This window comes from Oncorhynchus keta, chromosome 28, assembly GCF_023373465.1.
Source record: "Oncorhynchus keta strain PuntledgeMale-10-30-2019 chromosome 28, Oket_V2, whole genome shotgun sequence".
Classification (NCBI taxonomy): domain Eukaryota; kingdom Metazoa; phylum Chordata; class Actinopteri; order Salmoniformes; family Salmonidae; genus Oncorhynchus; species Oncorhynchus keta.
In genome coordinates this window covers 3,726,514-3,753,038 of record NC_068448.1, presented here as the reverse complement: position 1 = coordinate 3,753,038, position 26,525 = coordinate 3,726,514, and the positions used below count along the sequence as shown (strand labels likewise).

Sequence of the window (26,525 nt, the reverse complement as noted above, 5' to 3'; positions counted from 1 at the left end):
AGAGGAAAGAAGAAAACGAAACCAGACGGGAACAGACAGGAGCGATTTAGACATTCAGACATTCGTGTAGACATTCAGGAACAGAGTACACGAGAGAACGCGTCAGCATCAAGCTCGTCTCCGGCATCAAGCTCTAGCTTCTCACGATCGTGCTCTAGCTTCTCACGATCGTGCTCTAGCTTCTCACGATCGTGCTCTAGCTTCTCACGATCGTGCTCTAGCTTCTCACGATCATGCTCTAGCTTCTCACGATCATGCTCTAGCTTCTCACGATCGTGCTCTAGTTTCTCACGATCGTGCTCTAGCTTCTCACGATCATGCTCAAGCTTCTCACGATCGTGCTCTAGCTTCTCACGATAATGCTCAAGCTTCTCACGATCGTGCTCTAGCTTCTCACGTTCATGCTCTAGATGTAACAGAAGTAGTTATCTTATGCAGTTCAAAAAGAAGACTACAGATGGAGAAGCCATTGTAACGAAACAGCTTAATTTCCATCCCTGCCTATCACTAACACACCTGGTCCATATAATCAACGATCACGACTAGGACCACTCTGGATCATAATTAGCTGAATCAAGTGTGTTACTGCAGGGCTGGAATGAAAGCCTGCACACCCAGTACTGTAGATCTCCAGACCGCGAGGTGTGGACCTCCACTGTAAAGGAGTTTTGGCACTGCTCTCTATCTACTTCTCCAGAGTCAGATTCATTCGTGGATAACCATTTTTACGTCTCTATGACGGAAGTCAGAGGTAGTTTCTGCTAATTGGTGTTAGCGCAATGACTGGAAGTCTACAGGAACAACTAGCATGCTAGCTGTTCCCATGAGACATCAAGGCATTGCGTTAACGCTAATAATCAATTGCTCTAACGCTACTTAGCATCTTCCTTCAAACCGCATGCAGAGACATAAAAATGGTGTCCACAAGTTCATCTGACTCTTTAAGGAAGTAGATAAAGGACTTCATTGCCAAAACTCTTGAAGTATCCCTTTAAAATGTACCGCATTCTAAAGTACTATTTTAATTTAGTTTATTTTTCTCTATTTAACTAGGCAAGTCGGTTAAGAATAAATTCTTATTTTACAATGACGGCCTACCCCCGGGCCAAACCCTAACCCGGATAGCGCTGGGCCAATTTTGCGCTGCCCTATGGGACTCCCAATCCAAGGCCGGTTGTGAAACACCCGTAGGGCAGCTTACTATAATACAAGGTCCTACTCCTTCCAATAAGACTGTGTGAACTCACAGCCTTCATTGATTAAATCTCTGCTCTGCCACTTGATTTAGTCAACAACAACACGTAAAATACAAAGATTGTACACTGAACAGGTGCAGTGTAATGTGTCTGGCAAATGAATGCAAATTAAATGGAATTGATCCAAATGGGCTGAAATCCAATGAAATGGAAATGACTCTGATATTTTAGATTCAGTAGGCTCGTTGCACCGAGAGCTAGAAAACTATGGCAGTTTGTGATGAATGCTTATAAATATGAATGTTGGCCGAATTTCTGTTTTTCAGCAACATTGGTCTTTGTACTCTAGGGTGTATACTGTACAGTATAGTATGACACTTGCAGTCATTTGTGAGAATCTCAAACAATTTTTTTTTTTTGCTCTCTCCCTCCCTCTTCCTCCCTCCTCTCTATTACTCTCTCTCTCTCCCTCTCTCTCTCTCTCTCTCTCTCTCTCTCCCTCCTCTCTCTTACTCTCTCCCTCCCTCTCCCTTTTTCTCTCTTGCTCTCTCTCTCTCTCTCTCTCTCCCCTTCTCGCTCATACTCTCTCTCTCCCTTATTCTCTCTCTTACTCTCTCTCTCTCCCTCCTCTCTTACTCTCTCTCTTTCTCCCCCTTCTCTCTCATACGCTCCATCCCCCTCCTTCTCTTTCGTACTCTCTCTCCCTTCTCGCTTACTCTCTCTCCCTCCTCTCTCTCTCTCTACCTCCTCTCTCTCTCTCCCTCTCTCTCTCTCTCTCCTTTCTCTTCTCTTCTCTTCTCTCCTCTCTCTCTCTCTCTCTCTCTCTCTCTCTCTCTCTCTCTCTCTCCCTCCTCTCTCTCTCCTTTCTCTTCTCTCTCTCTCTCTCTCCTTTCTCTCCTCTCTCTCCCTCTCTCTCTCCCTCCTCTCTCTAATCTTCTCTTCTCTCTATCTCCTTCTCACTCCTTTTCCTCTCTCTTCCTGTCTCTCTCTCCCCCCTTCTCTATAGGAGGTGGAGCTGTATAAGTCCAGTCAACAGGACAAGCTGGGGTTGACAGTGTGTTACTGTACAGATGATGAGGAGGACCTGGGAATATATGTAGGAGAGGTGAGAAAAAAGGCCAGCAGCATATGTATTAACCAGAGATTAGAGACCTTTAACGACCCGGTGTATGAATACCAATACCATGTTGAGACCAAGACCATGTTAAGACCATGTTGAGACCAAGGCCATGTTGAGGCCAAGACCATGTTGATACCAAGACCATGTTAAGACCATGATTAGACCAAGACCATGTTAAAACCATGTTGAGACCACGACCAAGACCATTTTGAGACCAAGACCATGTTGAGACCAAGACCATGTTGAGACCACGACTAAGACCATGTTGAGACCAAGACCATGTTGAGACCAACTAAGACCATGTTGAGACCACGACTAAGACCAAGTTGAGACCAATTAAAATATAGAAAAACAAAGATCTGGTACTAATCCTTGACACTAGTGTACTACATTGGCCCATAACTCATCTCTTCTCTTCAGGTCAATCCCAACAGTATAGCAGCAAAGAACGGACGTATCCGTGAGGGAGACAGAATTCTGCAGGTAGGCCAACACACACACACACACACACACACACACGCCACCCACCCGACAAAGTAGGCCAATTCACTTCACTTCCAATCTCTAGTAGAGCTTTAGCCACTTTCTGTACTGTTACTGGGTGGTGAGAGAGTTCCCCAGTGACAGGCTGCCTAAAAATAGAGGAGAAGGAACGAAGGCTGACGCAACTTTTACTCAACACGATAAAAGTCTCTGTGAGCTGCCTGTCAGAGAGTTGAAAATAATGGCCAATCACTGCGCATATCACCATGGTTACTGATGTTGGTTTCTTGTTCCAAACCACCCGGTACTCTACCCGCTCTCGAGCATACTACTCGCCAATCTCCAGTCTCTTGACAAGGTAGACAAAATCCTTGCAAGCGTAGCCTTCCAGAGAGACATCAGAGACTGTAACGGTCTTTGTTTCACGGAAACATGGCTCACTCGAGACACGCTATCGGAGTCGGGACAGCACGCATCGCGCCGAACAGAAACAAGAATCTTTCTGGTAAGAAGAAGGGCGGGGGTGTATGCCTTATGATTAACGAGTCGTGACCACATTATCTACCAAGAGAATTCTCTTTGATTATAATCACAGCCGTGTATACCCCCCCAAGCAGACACCTAGACGGCCCTGAAAGAACTTTATTGGACTCTATGTAAACTGGAAACCACATATCCTGAGGTTGCATTTATTGTAGCTGGGGATTTTAACAAGGCTAATCTGAAAACAAGACTCCCTAAATCTTTTCAGCATATCGAATGCGCGACCCGGGCTGGCAGCATTCTGGAACACTGCTACTCAAAGTTCTGTGAAGCATACAAACCCCCACCCACCTCTCGGGAAATATGACCATGACTCCATTTTGTTGCTCCCAGCCTATAGACAGAAACTAAAACAGGAAATGCCCATGCGCAGTTCTGTTCAACGCTGGTCCGACCAATCTGATTCCACGCTCGAAGATTACTTCGATCATGTGGACTGGGATATTTCTGGATAGCCTCAGACAACAACATTGATGAATACGCTGATTCGTTGAGCGAGTTTATTAGCAAGTGCATCGGTGATGATGTACCCACGGTGACTATTAAAACCTTCCAAAAACCGTGGATTGATGGCAGCATTCGCACAAAACTGAAAGTGCGAACCATTGCTTTTAATCACGAAAAGGCGACTGGAAACATGACCGAATACAAACAGTGTATCTATTCCCTCCACAAGGCAATTAAACAAGCTAAGCGTCAGTATAGAGACAAAGTAGAATCGCAATTCAACGGCTCAGACATGAGACGTATGTGGCAGGGTCTACAGTCAATCACGGATTACAAAAAGAAAACCAGCCCCGTCGCGGACACCGACGTCTTGCTCCCAGACAAACTAAAAACTTCTTTGCTCGCTTTGAGGACAATACAGTGCCACTGACACGGCCCGCTGCCAAAACCTGCAGGTTCTCCTCCACCTCAGCCAACGTGAGTAAAATATTTAAATGTGTTAACACTCGCAAGGCTACCGGCCCAGACGGCATCCCCAGCCGCGTCCTCAGAGCAGGCGCAGACCAGCTGGCTGTAAACACACGGACATATTCAATCAATCCTTATCCCAGTCTGCTGTTCCCACATGCTTCAAGAGGGCCACCATTGCTCCTGTTCCCAAGAAAGCCAAGGCAACTGAGCTAAATGACTATTGCCCCCTAGTGCTCACTTCCGTCATCATGATGTTTTGAGAGACTAGTCAAGGACCATATCACCTCCACCATACCTGACACCCTAGGCCCACTCCAATTTGCTTACCTCACCAATAGGTCCACAGACAACGCAATCACAACCACACTGCACACTGCCTTAACCCATCTGGACAAGAGGAATACCTATGTAAGAATGCTGTTCATCAACTACAGCCCAGCATATAACACCATAGTACCCTCCAAACTCGTCATTAAGCTCGAGACCCTGAGTCTCGACCCCGCCCTGTGTAATGGGTTCCTGGACTTTCTGATGGGCTGCCCCCAGGTGGTGAGGGTAGGAAACAACATCTCCACCCCACTGATCCTCAACACTGGGGCCCCACAAGGGTGCATTCTCAGCCCTCTCCTGTACTCCCTGTTCACCCATGACTGTGTGGCCATGCACGCCTGCAACTCAATCATCAAGACAGCCTCCAGGGAGAAGGTGAGGGCCCTCGGAGTGTGGTGTCAGGAAAATAACCTCACACTCAAGCAATTTGTCTTGTCACTGAAAACACTCACAAACCTTTACAGATGCACAATCAAGAACATCCTGTCGGGCTGTAACACCGCCTGGTACGGCAACTGCTCCGCCCACAACCGTAAGGCTCTTCAGAGGGTAGTGAGGTCTGCACAACGCATCACCAGGGGCAAACTACCTGCCCTCCAGGACACCTAAACCACCCGATGTCACAGGAAGGCCATAAAGATCATCAAGGACATCAACCACCCGAACCACTGCCTGTTCACCCCGCTATCATCCAGAAGGCAAGATCAGTACAGGTGCATCAAAGCAGGGACCGAGAGACTGAAAAACAGCTTCTATCTTAAGGCCATCAGACTGTTAAACAGCCATCACTAACATTGAGTGGCTGCTGCCAACATACTGACTCAAATCTCTAGCCACTTTAATAATAAAACGTTGGATGTATTAAATGTATCACTAGCCACTTTAAACAATATCACTTTATATAATGTTTACATACCCTACATTACTCATCTCATATATATACTGTACTCTGTACCACCTGCTGCATCTTGTCTATGTCGCACAGCCATCACTCATCCATGTATTTATATGTACACATTCTTATTCATTCCTTTGCACTTGTGTGTATGAGGTAGTTGTTGTGAAATTGTTAGATTACATTGTTATATATTACTGCACGGTCGGAACTAGAAGCACAAGCATTTCACTACACTCGCATTAACATCTGCAAACCATGTATATGTGACCAATAAAATGTGATTTGATTTGTCCTTAGAGACTTGCTGTACCTAGTCATTGAACACTGGTCCCTTTATTCATATTTACTTCATGTAATTATATACAGAGCATCAGGAAAGTATTCATACCCCTTGACTTTTCCCACATTTTGTTTTACGGTCCCTTTTCTTGTCCTCCCGGTTTTGACCTTTGCCTGTTTCTGGACTTTGTCCCCGCCTGCCTGACCATTCTGTCTGCCACTCTGTACCTCCTGGACTCCGATCTGGTTTTGACCATTTTGCCTGTTTCTGGACTTTGTCCCCGCCTGCCTGACCATTCTGTCTGCCACTCTGTACCTCCTGGACTCCGATCTGGTTTTGACCATTTTGCCTGTTTCTGGACTTTGTCCCCGCCTGCCTGACCATTCTGTCTGCCACTCTGTACCTCCTGGACTCCGATCTGGTTTTGACCATTTTGCCTGTTTCTGGACTTTGTCCCCGCCTGCCTGACCATTCTGTCTGCCACTCTGTCCCTCCTGGACTCCGATCTGGTTTTGACCATTTTGCCTGTTTCTGGACCTTGTCCCCGCCTGCCTGACCATTCTGTCTGCCACTCTGTACCTCCTGGACTCCGATCTGGTTTTGACCATTTTGCCTGTTTCTGGACTTTGTCCGATCTGGTTTTGACCATTTTGCCTGTTTCTGGACCTTGTCCCCGCCTGCCTGACCATTCTGTCTGCCACTCTGTACCTCCTGGACTCCGATCTGGTTTTGACCATTTTGCCTGTTTCTGGACCTTGTCCCCGCCTGCCTGACCATTCTGTCTGCCACTCTGTACCTCCTGGACTCCGATCTGGTTTTGACCATTTTGCCTGTTTCTGGACTTTGTCCCCGCCTGCCTGACCATTCTGTCTGCCACTCTGTACCTCCTGGACTCCGATCTGGTTTTGACCATTTTGCCTGTTTCTGGACCTTGTCCCCGCCTGCCTGACCATTCTGTCTGCCACTCTGTACCTCCTGGACTCCGATCTGGTTTTGACCATTTTGCCTGTTTCTGGACTTTGCCCCCGCCTGCCTGACCATTCTGTCTGCCACTCTGTACCTCCTGGACTCCGATCTGGTTTTGACCATTTTGCCTGTTTCTGGACTTTGTCCCCGCCTGCCTGACCATTCTGTCTGCCACTCTGTACCTCCTGGACTCCGATCTGGTTTTGACCATTTTGCCTGTTTCTGGACTTTGTCCCCGCCTGCCTGACCATTCTGTCTGCCACTCTGTACCTCCTGGACTCCGATCTGGTTTTGACCATTTTGCCTGTTTCTGGACTTTGTCCCCGCCTGCCTGACCATTCTGTCTGCCACTCTGTACCTCCTGGACTCCGATCTGGTTTTGACCATTTTGCCTGTTTCTGGACTTTGTCCCCGCCTGCCTGACCATTCTGTCTGCCACTCTGTACCTCCTGGACTCCGATCTGGTTTTGACCATTTTGCCTGTTTCTGGACTTTGTCCCCGCCTGCCTGACCATTCTGTCTGCCACTCTGTACCTCCTGGACTCCGATCTGGTTTTGACCATTTTGCCTGTTTCTGGACCTTGTCCCCGCCTGCCTGACCATTCTGTCTGCCACTCTGTACCTCCTGGACTCCGATCTGGTTTTGACCATTTTGCCTGTTTCTGGACTTTGTCCCCGCCTGCCTGACCATTCTGTCTGCCACTCTGTACCTCCTGGACTCCGATCTGGTTTTGACCATTTTGCCTGTTTCTGGACCTTGTCCCCGCCTGCCTGACCATTCTGTCTGCCACTCTGTACCTCCTGGACTCCGATCTGGTTTTGACCATTTTGCCTGTTTCTGGACTTTGTCCCCGCCTGCCTGACCATTCTGTCTGCCACTCTGTACCTCCTGGACTCCGATCTGGTTTTGACCATTTTGCCTGTTTCTGGACTTTGTCCCCGCCTGCCTGACCATTCTGTCTGCCACTCTGTACCTCCTGGACTCCGATCTGGTTTTGACCATTTTGCCTGTTTCTGGACTTTGTCCCCGCCTGCCTGACCATTCTGTCTGCCACTCTGTACCTCCTGGACTCCGATCTGGTTTTGACCATTTTGCCTGTTTCTGGACTTTGTCCCCGCCTGCCTGACCATTCTGTCTGCCACTCTGTACCTCCTGGACTCCGATCTGGTTTTGACCATTTGCCTGTTTCTGGACCTTGTCCCCGCCTGCCTGACCATTCTGTCTGCCACTCTGTACCTCCTGGACTCCGATCTGGTTTTGACCATTTTGCCTGTTTCTGGACTTTGTCCCCGCCTGCCTGACCATTCTGTCTGCCACTCTGTACCTCCTGGACTCCGATCTGGTTTTGACCATTTTGCCTGTTTCTGGACTTTGTCCCCGCCTGCCTGACCATTCTGTCTGCCACTCTGTACCTCCTGGACTCCGATCCGGTTTTGACCATTTTGCCTGTTTCTGGACTTTGTCCCCGCCTGCCTGACCATTCTGTCTGCCACTCTGTACCTCCTGGACTCCGATCTGGTTTTGACAATTTTGCCTGTTTCTGGACTTTGTCCCCGCCTGCCTGACCATTCTATCTGCCACTCTGTACCTCCTGGACTCCGATCTGGTTTTGACCATTTTGCCTGTCCACGAGTATTCTCTTCCCTATTCCTTTTGGATTAAGAAACATTGTAAGACTCCAAAGAGAGAAAAAAAAACGGTTTAATCCCTGTGGATTGATGAGGAATTGTAAAATTGAGAGGGATGAGACTAAATAAATAACAAATAAGTCTGGTGTAACGTAGATGCATGGAGTCAGGAAGCAAGTGCAGGGTGTGAGTTTAATAATAAACGAAACATGGACCGAAACAAGAGTAGCGTACGGACATGAAACAACCTCAATACTGCCTAGGGAATAAACCTAAGAGAGTGGTAGATACTGTATAGGGGAGGTAATGAGAGAGGAAATGGAATCCAGGTGTGCCTCATCATGAGGAGCAGGTGCGAGTAATGATTGATGCCAGGTGCGAGTAATGATTGATACCAGGTGCGAGTAATGATTGATGCCAGGTGCGAGTAATGATTGATGTCAGGTGCGAGTAATGATTGATGCCAGGTGCGAGTAATGATTGATGCCAGGTGCGAGTAATGATTGATGCCAGGTGAGTAATGATTGATGCCAGGTGATGAGTAATGATTGATGCCAGGTGCAAGTTGATGCCAGGTGAATGATTGATACCAGGTGCGAGTAATGACTGATGCCAGGTGCGGTGCGAGTAATGATTGATACCAGGTGCGAGTAATGATTGATACCAGGTGCGAGTAATGATTGATGTCAGGTGCGAGTAATGATTGATACCAGGTGCGAGTAATGATTGATACCAGGTGCGAGTAATGATTGATGCCAGGTGCGAGTAATGATTGATGCCAGGTGCGAGTAATGATTGATGCCAGGTGCGAGTAATGATTGATGCCAGGTGCGAGTAATGATTGATGCCAGGTGCGAGTAATGATTGATGCCAGGTGCGAGTAATGATTGATGCCAGGTGCAAGTAATGATTGATGCCAGGTGCGAATGTAATGACTTGATGCCAGGTGCGAGTAATGATTGATACCAGGTGCGAGTAATGATTGATACCAGGTGCGAGTAATGATTGATACCAGGTGATTGAGTAATGATTGATGCCAGGTGCGAGTAATGACTGATGCCAGGTGCGAGTAATGATTGATGCCAGGTGCGAGTAATGACTGATGCCAGGTGCGAGTAATGATTGATGCCAGGTGCGAGTAATGACTGATGCCAGGTGCGAGTAATGATTGATGCCAGGTGCGAGTAATGATTGATGCCAGGTGCGAGTAATGACTGATGCCAGGTGCGAGTAATGATTGATGCCAGGTGCGAGTAATGATTGATACCAGGTGCGAGTAATGATTGATGCCAGGTGCGAGTAATGATTGATGCCAGGTGCGAGTAATGATTGATGCCAGGTGCGAGTAATGATTGATGCCAGGTGCGAGTAATGATTGATACCAGGTGCGAGTAATGATTGATACCAGGTGCGAGTAATGATTGATACCAGGTGCGAGTAATGATTGATGCCAGGTGCGAGTAATGATTGATACCAGGTGCGAGTAATGATTGATGCCAGGTGCGAGTAATGATTGATACCAGGTGCGAGTAATAATGGTTGACTGTTGGTTAATAAACCGGTGACGTCAAACGGTGGATTAGACGAGACATCTGGCTGCACAACCGATTGGCAAACGTAAGACAAACGTACTGCAAGAGAAAGGAGAAATCATCTGACTAAGCCAAATAAAAAGAAGAAACTATCCTATGAAACAAAAATAAATTATACAAAGAATGATAGTTACAAAAATATTTGCAATACCTTGAGTTAAATGTGGGGCATAAAGGCAAACTCGGTTCCGTCATATTTTGAATTAGAGGTCTTATTCATCACAAACCCACTGATTTTGCCAATTACTTTAATGGTCTTTTCATTGGCAGGCAGCGTAGCCTAGTGGTTAGAGCGTTGGACTAGTAACCGGAAGGTTGCGAGTTCAAACCCCGAGCTGACAAGGTACAAATCTGTCGTTCTGCCCCTGAACAGGCAGTTAACCCACTGTTCCTAGGCCGTCATTGAAAATAAGAATATGTTCTTAACTGACTTGCCTGGTTAAATAAAGGTAAAATAAATAAAATAAAAAGGAAACTTTAAGCATGAAATGCCAGCCACAAACACTGACACTACACATCCAAGTATATCTGACCAAATGATGAAAGACAAACATTGCGATTTTGAATTCCATAAAGTGAGTGTACAGTATATACATATTTTTACTCCTTTTTTCTCCCCAATTCTGTGTTTTCCAATTGGTAGTTACAGTCTTGTCTCATCGCTGCAACTCCCGTACGGACTCGGGAGAGGCGAAGGTCGAGAGCCATGTGTCCTCCGAAACACAACCCAACCTAGCCGCACTGCTTCTTAACACAATGCACATCCAACCCGGAAGCCAGCCGCACCAATGTGTCGGAGGAAACACCGTACACCTGGCGACCTGGCCAGTGTGCACTGAGCCCTGCCTGCCACAGGAGTGCGCGATGAGACAAGGATATCCCTGCCGGCCAAACCCTCCCTAACCCGTACGACGCTGGGCCAATTGTACGCCACCCCATGGGCCTCCCGGTCGCGGCCGGCTGCGACAGAGCCTGGGCTCAAACCCAGAGTCTCTGGTGACACAGCTAGCACTGTGATGCAGTGCCCTAGACCACTGCGCCACCCGGGAGGCCCCACCAATAACAGCACTTACTGTTGATCGGGGCAGCTCTAGCAGGGCAGAAATTGGATGAACTGACTTGTTGGAAAGGTGGCATCCTGTGACGGTGCCACATTGAAAGTCACTGAGCTCTTCAGTAAGGCCATTCTACTGCCAATGTTTGTCTATGGAGAGGGCATATCTGTGTCCTGGATTTTATACAAATGTTAGCAACAGATGCGGCTGAAATAGCAAAATCCACTCATTTCAAGGGGTGTCCACATACTTTTGTATATAGTGCATATGTACATATCTACCTCAATTACATCGTAACCCTGCACATGAATTCAGTACTGGTACCCCAGGTATATAGCCGTGTTATCATTGACTCAGTACTTGTACCCCAGTAGATAAATGGTATTGACATCCAGAACAGTCTATAATGTCTTCCTGTTTCCCACTAGATAAATGGTATTGACACCCAGAACAGTCTATAATGTCTTCCTGTCTCCCACTAGATAAATGGTATTGACACCCAGAACAGTCTATAATGTCTTCCTGTCTCCCACTAGATAAATGGTATTGACATCTAGAACAGTCTATAATGTCTTCCTGTTTCCCACTAGATAAATGGTATTGACATCCAGAACAGAGAAGAGGCGGTGGCCATTTTGACCAGAGAGGACAGCATCAACTTCTCACTGCTGCTGGCCAGACCCGACATAGAGGTACACACACACACACACACACACACACACACACACACACACACACACACACACACACACACACACACACACACACACACACACACACACACACACACACACACACACACACACACACACACACACACACACACACACACATTTTACTGCCACACAAATCCATCACTAGCTCATATCTGGCTGGAAGAAGCATGTTAGAGGTTGTTTGGGAGAGGGATTGTGGGGATTTTTTAAAATGTTGTTAGGTGCTGGAATACATTAAGAACGCCTGCTGTTTCCATGAGATAGACTGACCAGGTGAATCCATGAGATAGACTGACCAGGTGTTTCCATGACATAGACTGACCAGGTGTTTCCATGACATAGACTGACCAGGTGAATCCATGACATAGACTGACCAGGTGAATCCATGACATAGACTGACCAGGTGAATCCATGACATAGACTGACCAGGTGAATCCATGACATAGACTGACCAGGTGAATCCATGAGATAGACTGACCAGGTGTTTCCATGAGATAGACTGACCAGGTGAATCCATGACATAGACTGACCAGGTGAATCCATGACATAGACTGACCAGGTGAATCCATGACATAGACTGACCAGGTGAATCCATGACATAGACTGACCAGGTGAATCCATGACATAGACTGACCAGGTGAATCCATGACATAGACTGACCAGGTGAATCCATGACATAGACTGACCAGGTGAATCCATGACATAGACTGACCAGGTGAATCCATGACATAGACTGACCAGGTGAATCCATGACATAGACTGACCAGGTGAATCCATGACATAGACTGACCAGGTGAATCCATGACATAGACTGACCAGGTGAATCCATGACATAGACTGACCAGGTGAATCCATGAGATAGACTGACCAGGTGAATCCATGACATAGACTGACCAGGTGAATCCATGACATAGACTGACCAGGTGAATCCATGACATAGACTGACCAGGTGAATCCATGACATAGACTGACCAGGTGAATCCATGACATAGACTGACCAGGTGAATCCATGACATAGACTGACCAGGTGAATCCATGACATAGACTGACCAGGTGTCTCCATGACATAGACTGACCAGGTGAATCCATGACATAGACTGACCAGGTGAATCCATGACATAGACTGACCAGGTGAATCCATGACATAGACTGACCAGGTGAATCCATGACATAGACTGACCAGGTGAATCCATGACATAGACTGACCAGGTGAATCCATGACATAGACTGACCAGGTGAATCCATGACATAGACTGACCAGGTGAATCCATGACATAGACTGACCAGGTGAATCCATGACATAGACTGACCAGGTGAATCCATGACATAGACTGACCAGGTGAATCCATGACATAGACTGACCAGGTGTCTCCATGACATAGACTGACCAGGTGAATCCATGACATAGACTGACCAGGTGTCTCCATGACATAGACTGACCAGGTGAATCCATGACATAGACTGACCAGGTGAATCCATGACATAGACTGACCAGGTGAATCCATGACATAGACTGACCAGGTGAATCCATGACATAGACTGACCAGGTGAATCCATGAGATAGACTGACCAGGTGAATCCATGAGATAGACTGACCAGGTGAATCCATGACATAGACTGACCAGGTGAATCCATGACATAGACTGACCAGGTGAATCCATGACATAGACTGACCAGGTGAATCCATGACATAGACTGACCAGGTGAATCCATGACATAGACTGACCAGGTGAATCCATGACATAGACTGACCAGGTGAATCCATGACATAGACTGACCAGGTGAATCCATGACATAGACTGACCAGGTGAATCCATGAGATAGACTGACCAGGTGAATCCATGACATAGACTGACCAGGTGAATCCATGACATAGACTGACCAGGTGAATCCATGACGTAGACTGACCAGGTGAATCCATGACATAGACTGACCAGGTGAATCCATGACATAGACTGACCAGGTGAATCCATGACATAGACTGACCAGGTGAATCCATGACATAGACTGACCAGGTGAATCCATGAGATAGACTGACCAGGTGAATCCATGAGATAGACTGACCAGGTGAATCCATGAGATAGACTGACCAGGTGAATCCATGACGTAGACTGACCAGGTGAATCCATGAGATAGACTGACCAGGTGAATCCATGACATAGACTGACCAGGTGAATCCATGACATAGACTGACCAGGTGAATCCATGACATAGACTGACCAGGTGAATCCATGACATAGACTGAGCAGGTGAATCCATGACATAGACTGACCAGGTGAATCCATGACATAGACTGACCAGGTGAATCCATGACATAGACTGACCAGGTGAATCCATGACATAGACTGACCAGGTGTCTCCATGACATAGACTGACCAGGTGAATCCATGACATAGACTGACCAGGTGTCTCCATGACATAGACTGACCAGGTGAATCCATGACATAGACTGACCAGGTGAATCCATGACATAGACTGACCAGGTGAATCCATGACATAGACTGACCAGGTGAATCCATGACATAGACTGACCAGGTGAATCCATGACATAGACTGACCAGGTGAATCCATGAGATAGACTGACCAGGTGAATCCACGACATAGACTGACCAGGTGAATCCATGACATAGACTGACCAGGTGTCTCCATGACATAGACTGACCAGGTGAATCCATGACATAGACTGACCAGGTGAATCCATGACATAGACTGACCAGGTGAATCCATGACATAGACTGACCAGGTGAATCCATGACGTAGACTGACCAGGTGAATCCATGACATAGACTGACCAGGTGAATCCATGACATAGACTGACCAGGTGAATCCATGACATAGACTGACCAGGTGAATCCATGACATAGACTGACCAGGTGAATCCATGACATAGACTGACCAGGTGAATCCATGACATAGACTGACCAGGTGAATCCATGACATAGACTGACCAGGTGAATCCATGACATAGACTGACCAGGTGAATCCATGACGTAGACTGACCAGGTGAATCCATGACATAGACTGACCAGGTGAATCCATGACATAGACTGACCAGGTGAATCCATGAGATAGACTGACCAGGTGAATCCAGGTGAAAGCTATGAATCCCTTATTGATGTCAGAGTTTGTCACGCTCAACAGTTTCCCGTGTGTATCATGAATGGTCCACCACCCAAAGGACATCCAGACAACTTTGCACATAAATGCCGTAAATATGAAAGTCAATATTAAGATGTTTTTCTCATTAATAATACATTCTATTGTACAAATGTAGTGTGTTTGAGTTTTAAAAACACTTAAAGTAAATTCCAATTTGATTTAAAATAAATATATATATATAATCCACATTTTAATTCACATTTTATGTAGCTGCGGGACATTTTTCTCAAATTAAGATCCTACATCTGCAAATACACAAACACACAAACAGACACTCACTCTCTCTAGCTTACAGCCACACACACAGTCTTTAAGGCATACAGTACATATACCTGATAGGCCACGATAAATCTTTCGCCATGGCAAAATGTAGAAAAGAGTGCCATTTCTACTATCAGATCTCCACAACAAATAGATAACAAACCAAACTAAATAATCTAGAAATTCTATTCTAGAATTGAATAAAGAAGGGTAGGGGTATAGCATGGAGGGAGGAAATATTGAAGAAACAGGTGAATGGGTGACAGAGAGAGGGAGAGGGAAGCGTGGAGGGATGAGATAGAGAGGAAATGTAGGAGGAGGAGGAGGAGGAGACAGGTTTATCTACAACGTCCCATTTTTGTTGCCTCAAGGTCACAGCTTTATATTCACACAGACACACACAGAGTCACCCAGCATGCACAGACACACAGCACACACACACACAAACACACACACACACACACACACACACAAACACACACACACAAACACACACACACACACACACACACACACACACACACACACACACACACACACACACACACACACACACACACACACACACACACACACACACACACACACCATCAATACCACTATCTTACCATACTATATATCATTATGTAGTCTCACTAACAGTGATTCAATTAGGATTTGGGGGGTGGAGGATGGGGGGGTTATAATGTACTAGTCTAAATATACTGTATACTGATACCATTCTAAATATACTGTATACTGGTACTACTCTAAATATACTGTGTACTGATACTACTCTAAATGTGCTGTATACTGGTAATAGTCTAAATATACTGTGTACTGATACCATTCTAAATATACTGTGTACTGATACCATTCTAAATATACGGTATACTGGTACTAGTGTAAATATACTGTATGCTGGTATTACTCTAAATGTGCTGTATACTGGTACGTGTGTAAATATATTGTATACTGGTACTAATCTAAATATACTGTATACTGGTACTAGTGTAAATATACTGTATACTGGTACTACTCTAAATGTGCTGTATACTGGTACCATTCTAAATATACTGTATACTGTATACTGGTACTAGTGTAAATATACTGTATACTGGTACTAGTGTAAATATACTGTATACTGGTACTACTCTAAATGTGCTGTATACTGGTACCATTCTAAATATACTGTATACTGGTAATAATGATAATAATAATAATAATAATAATATAATATAGTACTAGTGTAAATATACTGTATACTGGTACTAGTCTAAATATACTGTATACTGGTACTAGTGTAAATATACTGTATACTGGTACTAGCCTAAATATACTGTATACTGATACTACTCTAAATATACTGTATACTGGTACTAGTGTTAATATACTGTATACTGGTACTAGTGTAAATATACTGTATACTGGTACTAGTCTAAATATACTGTATACTGATACTACTCTAAATATACTGTATACTGATACTAGTGTAAATATACTGTATACTGGTACTAGTGTAAATATACTGTATGCTGGTACTACTCTAAATGTGCTGTATACTGGTACGAGTGTAAATATACTGTATACTGGTACTAGTGTAAATATACTGTATACTGATACTAGTGTAAATATACTGTATACTGGTACTAGTCTAAATATACTGTATACTGATACTACTCTAAATATACTGTATACTGGTACTGCTCTAAATATACTGTATACTGATACTACTCTAAATATACTGTATACTGATACTAGTGTAAATATACTGTATACTGGTACTGCTCTAAATATACTGTATACTGACACTGGTGTAAAAATACTGTATACTGATACTAGTCTAAATATACTGTATACTGATACTAGTGTTAATATACTGTATACTGATACAACTCTAAATATGCTGTATACTGATACGTGTAAATATACTGTATACTGATACTACTCTAAATATGCTGTATACTGATACGTGTAAATATACTGTATACTGATACTACTCTAAATATACTGTATACTGATACTACTCTAAATATACTGTATACTGATACTAGTGTAAATATACTGTATACTGTTACTACTTTAAGTATACTGTATACTGGTACTAGTGTAAATATACTGGTACTCCTGTATTCTGATACGAATTCTGATTCTGAGGAACAAAGAGACAAAAATCTATGTTCTGCTCTTTGTGACATTTCATTTAAATGACATTAATTTATCTTTCAAATAAATCAATAACCCAACACAGAGCGCTAAAACATTGTAGTTTAATTGCTCAATAACAAGATCCATATTTATTTTACATTTCAAATAACAATCTAACTTCAGGAAATATAACAAATGGATGTCAAATGATTATGTTGCCATCTAGTGTTTTTAAAATAAAATACAAATTGTGTTGAACTAAAAATAACGTATGACCTTTGAACTTTTCTCATTTTCATCCTATGTTCTTTCGTCGCTCGTCTCCTTCAACAATCAATGACATTACTCAACTTTGGCCATTTGCCATCTTTTGAAACAAACGCACTTCAACCACAACGCTGGTGTCCTTTATAAAAAAAAGTATAACTCAACCAACCATTCCTTCACCCAGAACGAGCACCAGGTGGGCCCAGAGGAGGTGGATATGGAGATACCTATCAGCATGAATGTTGAGGCCCTCCACACCAGCCACCTGCCCAGCCTCTACAGAGAGGGGCCACACACCCCCACCCACATCCTTAGTCTGACTACTCTCAGGTTGGTACAGCATCAGTGGCTAGCTTAGCTTCTATAGCCCTAAAACTGCTTCTCTCCCCTGTGTCAGACTAGCGTCCTGTCCAGGGGGTGTACATCAAGCTGCCTCTCCAGGCTATTTGTTTACTGCTTCTTCTCTTCTCCTCAGTAACAGCGTGTAGCTACTGTACAAATACTGTGTAGATACTGTGTAGATACTGTAAATGCTGTAGATACTGTATAGATACTGTTTATGATACTGGTCATCTCCCCAGTAACAGTCAGGAGCTGGACAGTGGCGTGGGCCGTACAGACGAAAGCACCCACAACGCTGAGTCCTCTGAACATGACCTGCTGGGAGAGGACCAGGACCAGACGAGCGCCCCAAACACCAACACAACCAACACCCCAGGCAGCATGAGGAAATTCAGGCCTGGGAATACACCCTCGTCCCCCTCGCCCCACCTCCAAGAGATCCACCTCAGTAATGACTCCCAGCCAAGGGTGGGGCTGTATGGAGGAAAGGGACTGGGGGGGGGTTTGGGGACAGGGTTGGGGGGGTACGTACCCGACCCACTGATGATGATGATGATGATGCCGGGTCTGACTGAGGAAGAGTGCGAGAGGTACAGGGAGCTACTAAAGATCCGGTGTCAGTTTGAAAGGAACAGGAAGCTTTCTGAGAGAAGCCAGGGAGGAAGATCAGGTACTGAGGAGGAGGAGGGTGAGGAGGGTGAGGGTGAAGGGGGGAGTGACCCAAAAGTCGATGTAAACTGCAACGAGAGCATGACGCAACATGAGATGGCGTTGTTAGAGGAGGAACTACGTCATCTAGAGTTTAAGTGCCGCAACATCCTGAGAGTGCAGAAGATGCAACAGCTGAGAGAACGATGCATGAAGGCGTGGCTTCTGGAGGAGGATGTTGTTGGCCGTGGAGCCCTACCCACTGGTTCTGAACCCGCACCCGACCACGACACAGACCCAGAGCCCGCCAACGAGCTCCACCGCAAGCTATCGGACATCAATGAGCTCCCTGAGCGGGAGAGATCCGACCCGGACCCAGACCAGGACAAAGACAGCACCAGCGCCTACAACACAGGGGGAGAGAGCTGCAGGACCACCCCTCTGGTCAGCACCGAGTTACTCCCTCTGTCCTTGTCCATCCAGGAAGAGGGTAGAGGAGGGGACGCACCCAACAAGGTCGGCTCTCGGCGGGGATGGGAGAAAGGAGGACATGGTAGTCTGAATGGTTCCTTCTCTCCCAACAGCTACAGGTAATGTCTTGTGAGATACTGTATAGCTACTGTGTAGATACTGTATAAATACTGTGTATATACTGTATATATACTGTGTATATACTGTGTAGATACTGTATAGATACTGTGTAGACACTCTATAGATATGGTGCAGACACTGTATAGATACTCTATAGATAAAGTATATATACTGTATAGATACTCTATAGATAAAGTATATATACTGTATAGATACTGTGTAGATAATCTATAGAAACGGTATAGATACTCTGTGTATACTGTATAGATACTGTATATATATGCTGTGTAGATAATCTATAGACACTGTACTGATACTGTGTAGATACTCTATAGATACAGTGTATATATACTCTATAGATACTTTATATTTAGACTAGTACCAGTATACAGTATCTTTAGAGTAGTACCAGTATACAGTATATTTACACTAGTATCAGTATACAGTATATTTAGAGTAGTATCAGTATACAGTATATTAACACTAGTATCAGTATACAGTATATTTAGAGTAGTACCAGTATACAGTATATTTACACTAGTATCAGTATACAGTATATTTAAAGTAGTACCAGTATACAGTATATTTACACTAGTATCAGTATACAGTATATTTACACTAGTATCAGTATACAGTATATTTGCATTAGTATCAGTATACAGTATATTTACACTAGTACCAGTATACAGTATATTTACACGAGTATCAGTATACAGTATATTTAGAGTAGTATCAGTATACAGTATATTTAGACTAGTACCAGTATACAGTGTATTTACACTAGTACCAGTATGCAGTATGTTTAGATTAGTATCAGTATACAGTATATTTAGATACTGTATATATGCGGTGTAGATAATCTATAGATACTGTATATATACTGTGTAGACAATCTATAGATACTCTATAGATGCTGCATATATACTGTGTAGATAATCTATAGATACTATATATATAGTATATGGACAATCTATAAATACTGTATAGATACCCTATAGATGCTGTATAGATACTCTATATATACTGTATAGATACCGTATATATACTGTGTAGATAATCTATTGATATTGTATAGATGCTGTATAGATAATCAATTGATACTGTATAGATGCTGTATAGATAATCTGTTGATGCTGTATAGATAATCTATAGATACTGTATAGATCATCTATTGATACTGTATATATACTGTGTGGATAATCTATAGATACTGTATAGATCATCTATAGATAGTGTATAGATCATCTATTGATACTGTATATATACTGTGTGGATAATCTATAGATACTGTATAGATCATCTATAGATAGTGTATAGATAATCTATAGATACTGTATAGATCATCTATTGATACTGTATATATACTGTGTGGATAATCTATAGATACTGTATAGATCATCTAATGATACTGAATTGATACTGTATTGATCATCTAATGATACTGTATAGATCATCTAATGATACTGTATAGATCATCTTATGATACTGTATAGATCATCTATTGATACTGTATTGATACTGTATAGATCATCTAATGATACTGTATAGATCATCTAATGATACTGTATTGATACTGTATTGATCATCTAATGATACTGTATAGATCATCTAATGATACTGTATAGATCATCTTATGATACTGTATAGATCATCTATTGATACTGTATTGATACTGTATAGATCATCTAATGATACTGTATAGATCATCTAATGATACTGTATAGATCATCTAATGATACTGTATATATACTGTATAGATCATCTAATGATACTGTATAGATCATCTAATGATACTGTATAGATCATCTAATGATACTGTATAGATCATCTAATGATACTGTATAGATCATCTATTGATACTGTATAGATCATCTAATGATACTGTATAGATCATCTAATGATACTGTATAGATCATCTAATGATACTGTATAGATCATCTAATGATACTGTATATATACTGTATAGATCATCTAATGATACTGTATAGATCATCTATTGATACTGTATAGATCATCTAATGATACTGTATAGATCATCTAATGATACTGTATAGATCATCTAATGATACTGTATAGATCATCTAATGATACTGTATATATACTGTATAGATCATCTAATGATACTGTATAGATCATCTATTGATACTATATATATACTGTATAGATCATCTAATGATACTGTATAGATCATCTATTGATACTGTATTGATACTGTATTGATCATCTAATGATACTGTATAGATCATCTTATGATACTGTATAGATCATCTAAAGATACTGTATATATAAGTCGCTCTGGATAAGAGCGTCTGCTAAATGACTTAAATGTAAATGTAGATAATCTAATGATACTGTATAGATCATCTAATGATACTGTATAGATCATCTATTGATACTGTATTGATACTGTATAGATCATCTATTGATACTGTATAGATCATCTATTGATACTTTATTGATACTGTATAGATCATCTATTGATACTTTATTGATACTGTATTGATTCTGTATAGATAATCTAATGATACTGTATAGATCATCTAATGATACTGTATAGATCATCTAATGATACTGTATAGATCATCTATTGATACTGTATTGATACTGTATAGATCATCTATTGATACTGTATAGATCATCTATTGATACTTTATTGATACTGTATTGATTCTGTATAGATAATCTAATGATACTGTATAGATCATCTATTGATACTGTATCGATCATCTAATAATACTGTATTGATACTGTATTGATTCTGTATAGATCATCTATTGATACTGTATAGATCATCTATTGATACTTTATTGATACTGTATTGATTATGTATAGATCATCTTATGATACTGTATAGATCATCTATTGATACTGTATATATACTGTATAGATCATCTAATGATACTGTATAGATCATCTATTGATACTGTATTGATTCTGTATAGATCATCTTATGATACTGTATAGATCATCTAATGATACTGTATAGATCATCTATTGATACTGTATTGATACTGTATAGATCATCTATTGATACTGTATAGATCATCTATTGATACTTTATTGATACTGTATAGATCATCTATTGATACTGTATTGATTCTGTATAGATCATCTTATGATACTGTATAGATCATCTAATGATACTGTATAGATCATCTATTGATACTGTATATATACTGTATAGATCATCTATTGATACTGTATAGATCATCTAATGATACTGTATAGATCATCTATTGATACTGTATATATACTGTATAGATCATCTTATGATACTGTATAGATCATCTATTGATACTTTATTGATACTGTATTGATTCTGTATAGATCATCTAATGATACTGTATAGATCATCTATTGATACTGTATACGCTGTAGGAGTCTTGTCTGTCTTGTGCTGTGTAATTGCCCTGTAAATCAGTAGGCTGGTTAAAACGTCATTGTTTTCTTAACACAAGGAATACCTCTATTTTTGCAAAGAAAATCTCCCTTTCTTTCTCTCTCTCTCTCTCTCTCTCTCTCTCTCTCTCTCTCTCTCTCTCTCTCTCTCTCTCTCTCTCTCTCTCTCTCTCTCTCTCTCTCTCTCTCCTCTCTCTCTCTCTCTCTCCCTTTCTTCTCTCTCTTTTCTTTCTCTCTCTCTCTCTCTCTCTCTCTCTCTCTCTCTCTCTCTCTCTCTCTCTCTCTCTCTCTCTCTCTCTCTCTCTCTCTCTCTCTCTCTCTCTCTCTCTCTCTCTTTCCTTCTTTCTTTCATGCAGGAAGTACCAGATCCAAATGACCAACGCCAGCACAAGCCCCGTCCATCCAAAATTCTGGTCTCTGACCCGGGGGGATAACGTTGTCGGGGGGGGGTCATCATCGCAGAGGGGGATAGCTGATGGCGGAACAACCGCAACACCCCCACGGAAGTCCCCCAGAGCTAACCCCACACACCACGACAGGTCAGGGGCTCCAACCGCAGAGTCCAGCCCATACTTCACCCGGCGTCGCCAAGGCAACAATCCTCCGGCACCGAAACCCTACCAGAGATGCATGCAGCTGCCGTCGAGCGACCCGGAGGTCCGGATGGACTCCCTGGACTCGGCAGACCGAGCCGTGGTCCCGGGGATGGGTCTAGGCGAGAGAGGGGCTGCAGCGGGCAGCAGTGGTCAGGCCAGTCCCAGGAGTGTTAGTGGTGCCCCAGCAGACAGCACCGAGGCCCAGGACAGCCACACAGGCCTCCCCCTACACCTCCCTCTGCAGCCGGGGCCGGCTTCACCTCGCATGGAGTGGAAGGTACTGCAGGTTTTATATTTGCCATTCAGCAGGAAAGGCCTTCATAAAATGTTGATATTTGAGATTTTACTATTGGTAACACTTTACTTGACACCCAGTTTTATAATACGTTATGACATGGTTAAGACCATGTCATAACGGCTGTCATAACCTGTTATAATATGGTCATAAGACCATCATATGTACTACACCTGCTGTGACATATATTGCACTATTTGGGGCGGCATGGTAGCCTAGTGGTTAGAGCGTTGGACTAGTAACCGGAAGGTTGCAAGTTATGTCAGCTATTATGACAGGTTATGTCAGCTATTATGACAAGTTATGACAAGTTATGCCTGCTATTATAACAAGTTATGTCAGCTATTATGACAAGTTATGTCAGCTATTATGACAAGTTATGTCAGCTATTATGACAAGTTATGTCAGCTATTATGACAAGTTATGTCAGCTATTATGACAAGTTATGTCAGCTATTATGACAAGTTATGTCAGCTATTATGACAAGTTATGTCAGCTATTATGACAGGTTATGTCAGCTATTATGACAAGTTATGTCAGCTATTATGACAAGTTATGTCAGCTATTATGACAAGTTATGTCAGCTATTATGACAAGTTATGTCAGCTATTATGACAAGTTATGTCAGCTATTATGACAAGTTATGTCAGCTATTATGACAAGTTATGTCAGCTATTATGACAAGTTATGTCAGCTATTATGACAAGTTATGTCAGCTATTATGACAAGTTATGTCAGCTATTATGACAAGTTATGTCAGCTATTATGACAAGTTATGTCAGCTATTATGACAAGTTATGTCAGCTATTATGACAAGTTATGTCAGCTATTATGACAAGTTATGTCAGCTATTATGACAAGTTATGTCAGCTATTATGACAAGTTATGACAGACTTATGTCAGCTATTATGACAAGTTATGACAGCTATTATGACAAGTTATGTCAGCTATTATGACAGGTTATGTCAGCTATTATGACAAGAGAGGTTATGTCAGCTATTATGACAAGTTATGTCAGCTATTATGACAGCTAGTTATGTCAGCTATTATGACAGGTTATGTCAGCTATTATGACAAGTTATGTCAGCTATTATGACAAGTTATGTCAGCTATTATGACAGGTTATGACAGCTATTATGACAGGTTATGTCAGCTATTATGACTATTATGACAGGTTATGTCAGCTATTATGACAGGTTATGTCAGCTATTATGACAGGTTATGTCAGCTATTATGACAGGTTATGTCAGCTATTATGACAAGTTATGTCAGCTATTATGACAAGTTATGTCAGCTATTATGACAGGTTATGACAGCTATTATGACAGGTTATGTCAGCTATTATGACAAGTTATGACAGGTTATGTCAGCTATTATGACAAGTTATGTCAGCTATTATGACAGGTTATGTCAGCTATTATGACAGGTTATGTCAGCTATTATGACAAGTTATGTCAGCTATTATGACAGGTTATGTCAGCTATTATGACAAGTTATGTCAGCTATTATGACAAGTTATGTCAGCTATTATGACAGGTTATGTCAGCTATTATGACAGGTTATGTCAGCTATTATGACAAGTTATGTCAGCTATTATGACAAGTTATGTCAGCTATTATGACAGGTTATGTCAGCTATTATGACAGGTTATGTCAGCTATTATGACAAGTTATGTCAGCTATTATGACAGGTTATGTCAGCTATTATGACAGGTTATGTCAGCTATTATGACAGGTTATGTCAGCTATTATGACAAGTTATGTCAGCTATTATGACAAGTTATGTCAGCTATTATGACAGGTTATGTCAGCTATTATGACAGGTTATGTCAGCTATTATGACAGGTTATGTCAGCTATTATGACAGGTTATGTCAGCTATTATGACAGCTATTATGACAGGTTATGTCAGCTATTATGACAGGTTATGTCAGCTATTATGACAGGTTATGTCAGCTATTATGACAGGTTATGACAGCTATTATGACAGGTTATGTCAGCTATTATGACAGGTTATGTCAGCTATTATGACAGGTTATGTCAGCTATTATGACAGGTTATGTCAGCTATTATGACAGGTTATGTCAGCTATTATGACAAGTTATGTCAGCTATTATGACAGCTATTATGACAGGTTATGTCAGCTATTATGACAGGTTATGTCAGCTATTATGATAAGTTATGTCAGCTATTATGACAAGTTATGTCAGCTATTATGACAGGTTATGTCAGCTATTATGACAAGTTATGTCAGCTATTATGACAGGTTATGTCAGCTATTATGACAGGTTATGTCAGCTATTATGACTAGTTATGTCAGCTATTATGACTAGTTATGTCAGCTATTATGACAAGTTATGTCAGCTATTATGACAGGTTATGTCAGCTATTATGACAGGTTATGTCAGCTATTATGACAAGTTATGTCAGCTATTATGACAAGTTATGTCTGCTATTATGACAGGTTATGTCTGCTATTATGACAGGTTATGTCTGCTATTATGACAGGTTATGTCAGCTATTATGACAGGTTATGTCAGCTGACACCGCTGGGTGTCAAGTAAAGTGTTACCTGTCATTATTTATTTATAGTTGTTGATTCTATATGTCTTACATGGTGCAATTAAATTATATCTTTGGGAAATTGTAAGCATGTACCCTGCTTTTGCCATAGCCTTGATGCACCTATAACCTATTGGGCCAACCATATTATCTTATCTTATCCCGTAAGGTGAAGATCCGTAGCGACGGGACGCGCTACGTTGCCAAGCGACCAGTGAGGGACCGCCTCCTTAAAGCCCGGGCCATTAAGATCAGAGAAGAGCGCAGCGGCATGACGACGGACGACGACGCGGTCAGCGAGATGAAGCAGGGACGTTATTGGTCGAAGGAAGAGCGTAAACAACAGCTGCTGAGGGCCAGGGAGCACCGGCAGCGCCGTGAGTTCATGATGCAGAGCCGGCTGGACTACCTGAAGGGAGACAGAGACCTACAGCAGGGACCTGTGGACAGAAAGGCTACAGGAGGACCTCCAGGCCTGCAGGGGGAGACAGGTGGTAGTCCCAGTATCCTGGCCCTCAGCCAGAAGAAGTTCATGAAGAAGAGGAACAAGAGGA

General features: G+C 42.6%; 1 protein-coding gene across 1 annotated transcript in view; it reads left to right on the top strand.

The window, feature by feature from the left end:
• LOC118379750 (PDZ domain-containing protein 4-like) overlaps nt 1–26,525 on the top strand; it is a 70,355-nt gene that overhangs the window by 43,695 nt on the left and 135 nt on the right. Inside the window, exons 5-11 of the mRNA XM_052484494.1 lie at nt 2,203–2,301; nt 2,737–2,799; nt 11,601–11,702; nt 17,725–17,870; nt 18,122–19,120; nt 22,877–23,393; nt 26,141–26,525. The exon at nt 26,141–26,525 is cut by the window's right edge and continues 135 nt beyond it. Of these exons, the coding sequence (XP_052340454.1) occupies nt 2,203–2,301; nt 2,737–2,799; nt 11,601–11,702; nt 17,725–17,870; nt 18,122–19,120; nt 22,877–23,393; nt 26,141–26,525 (2,311 nt within the window). The remainder of the gene's footprint in view (nt 1–2,202; nt 2,302–2,736; nt 2,800–11,600; nt 11,703–17,724; nt 17,871–18,121; nt 19,121–22,876; nt 23,394–26,140) is intronic.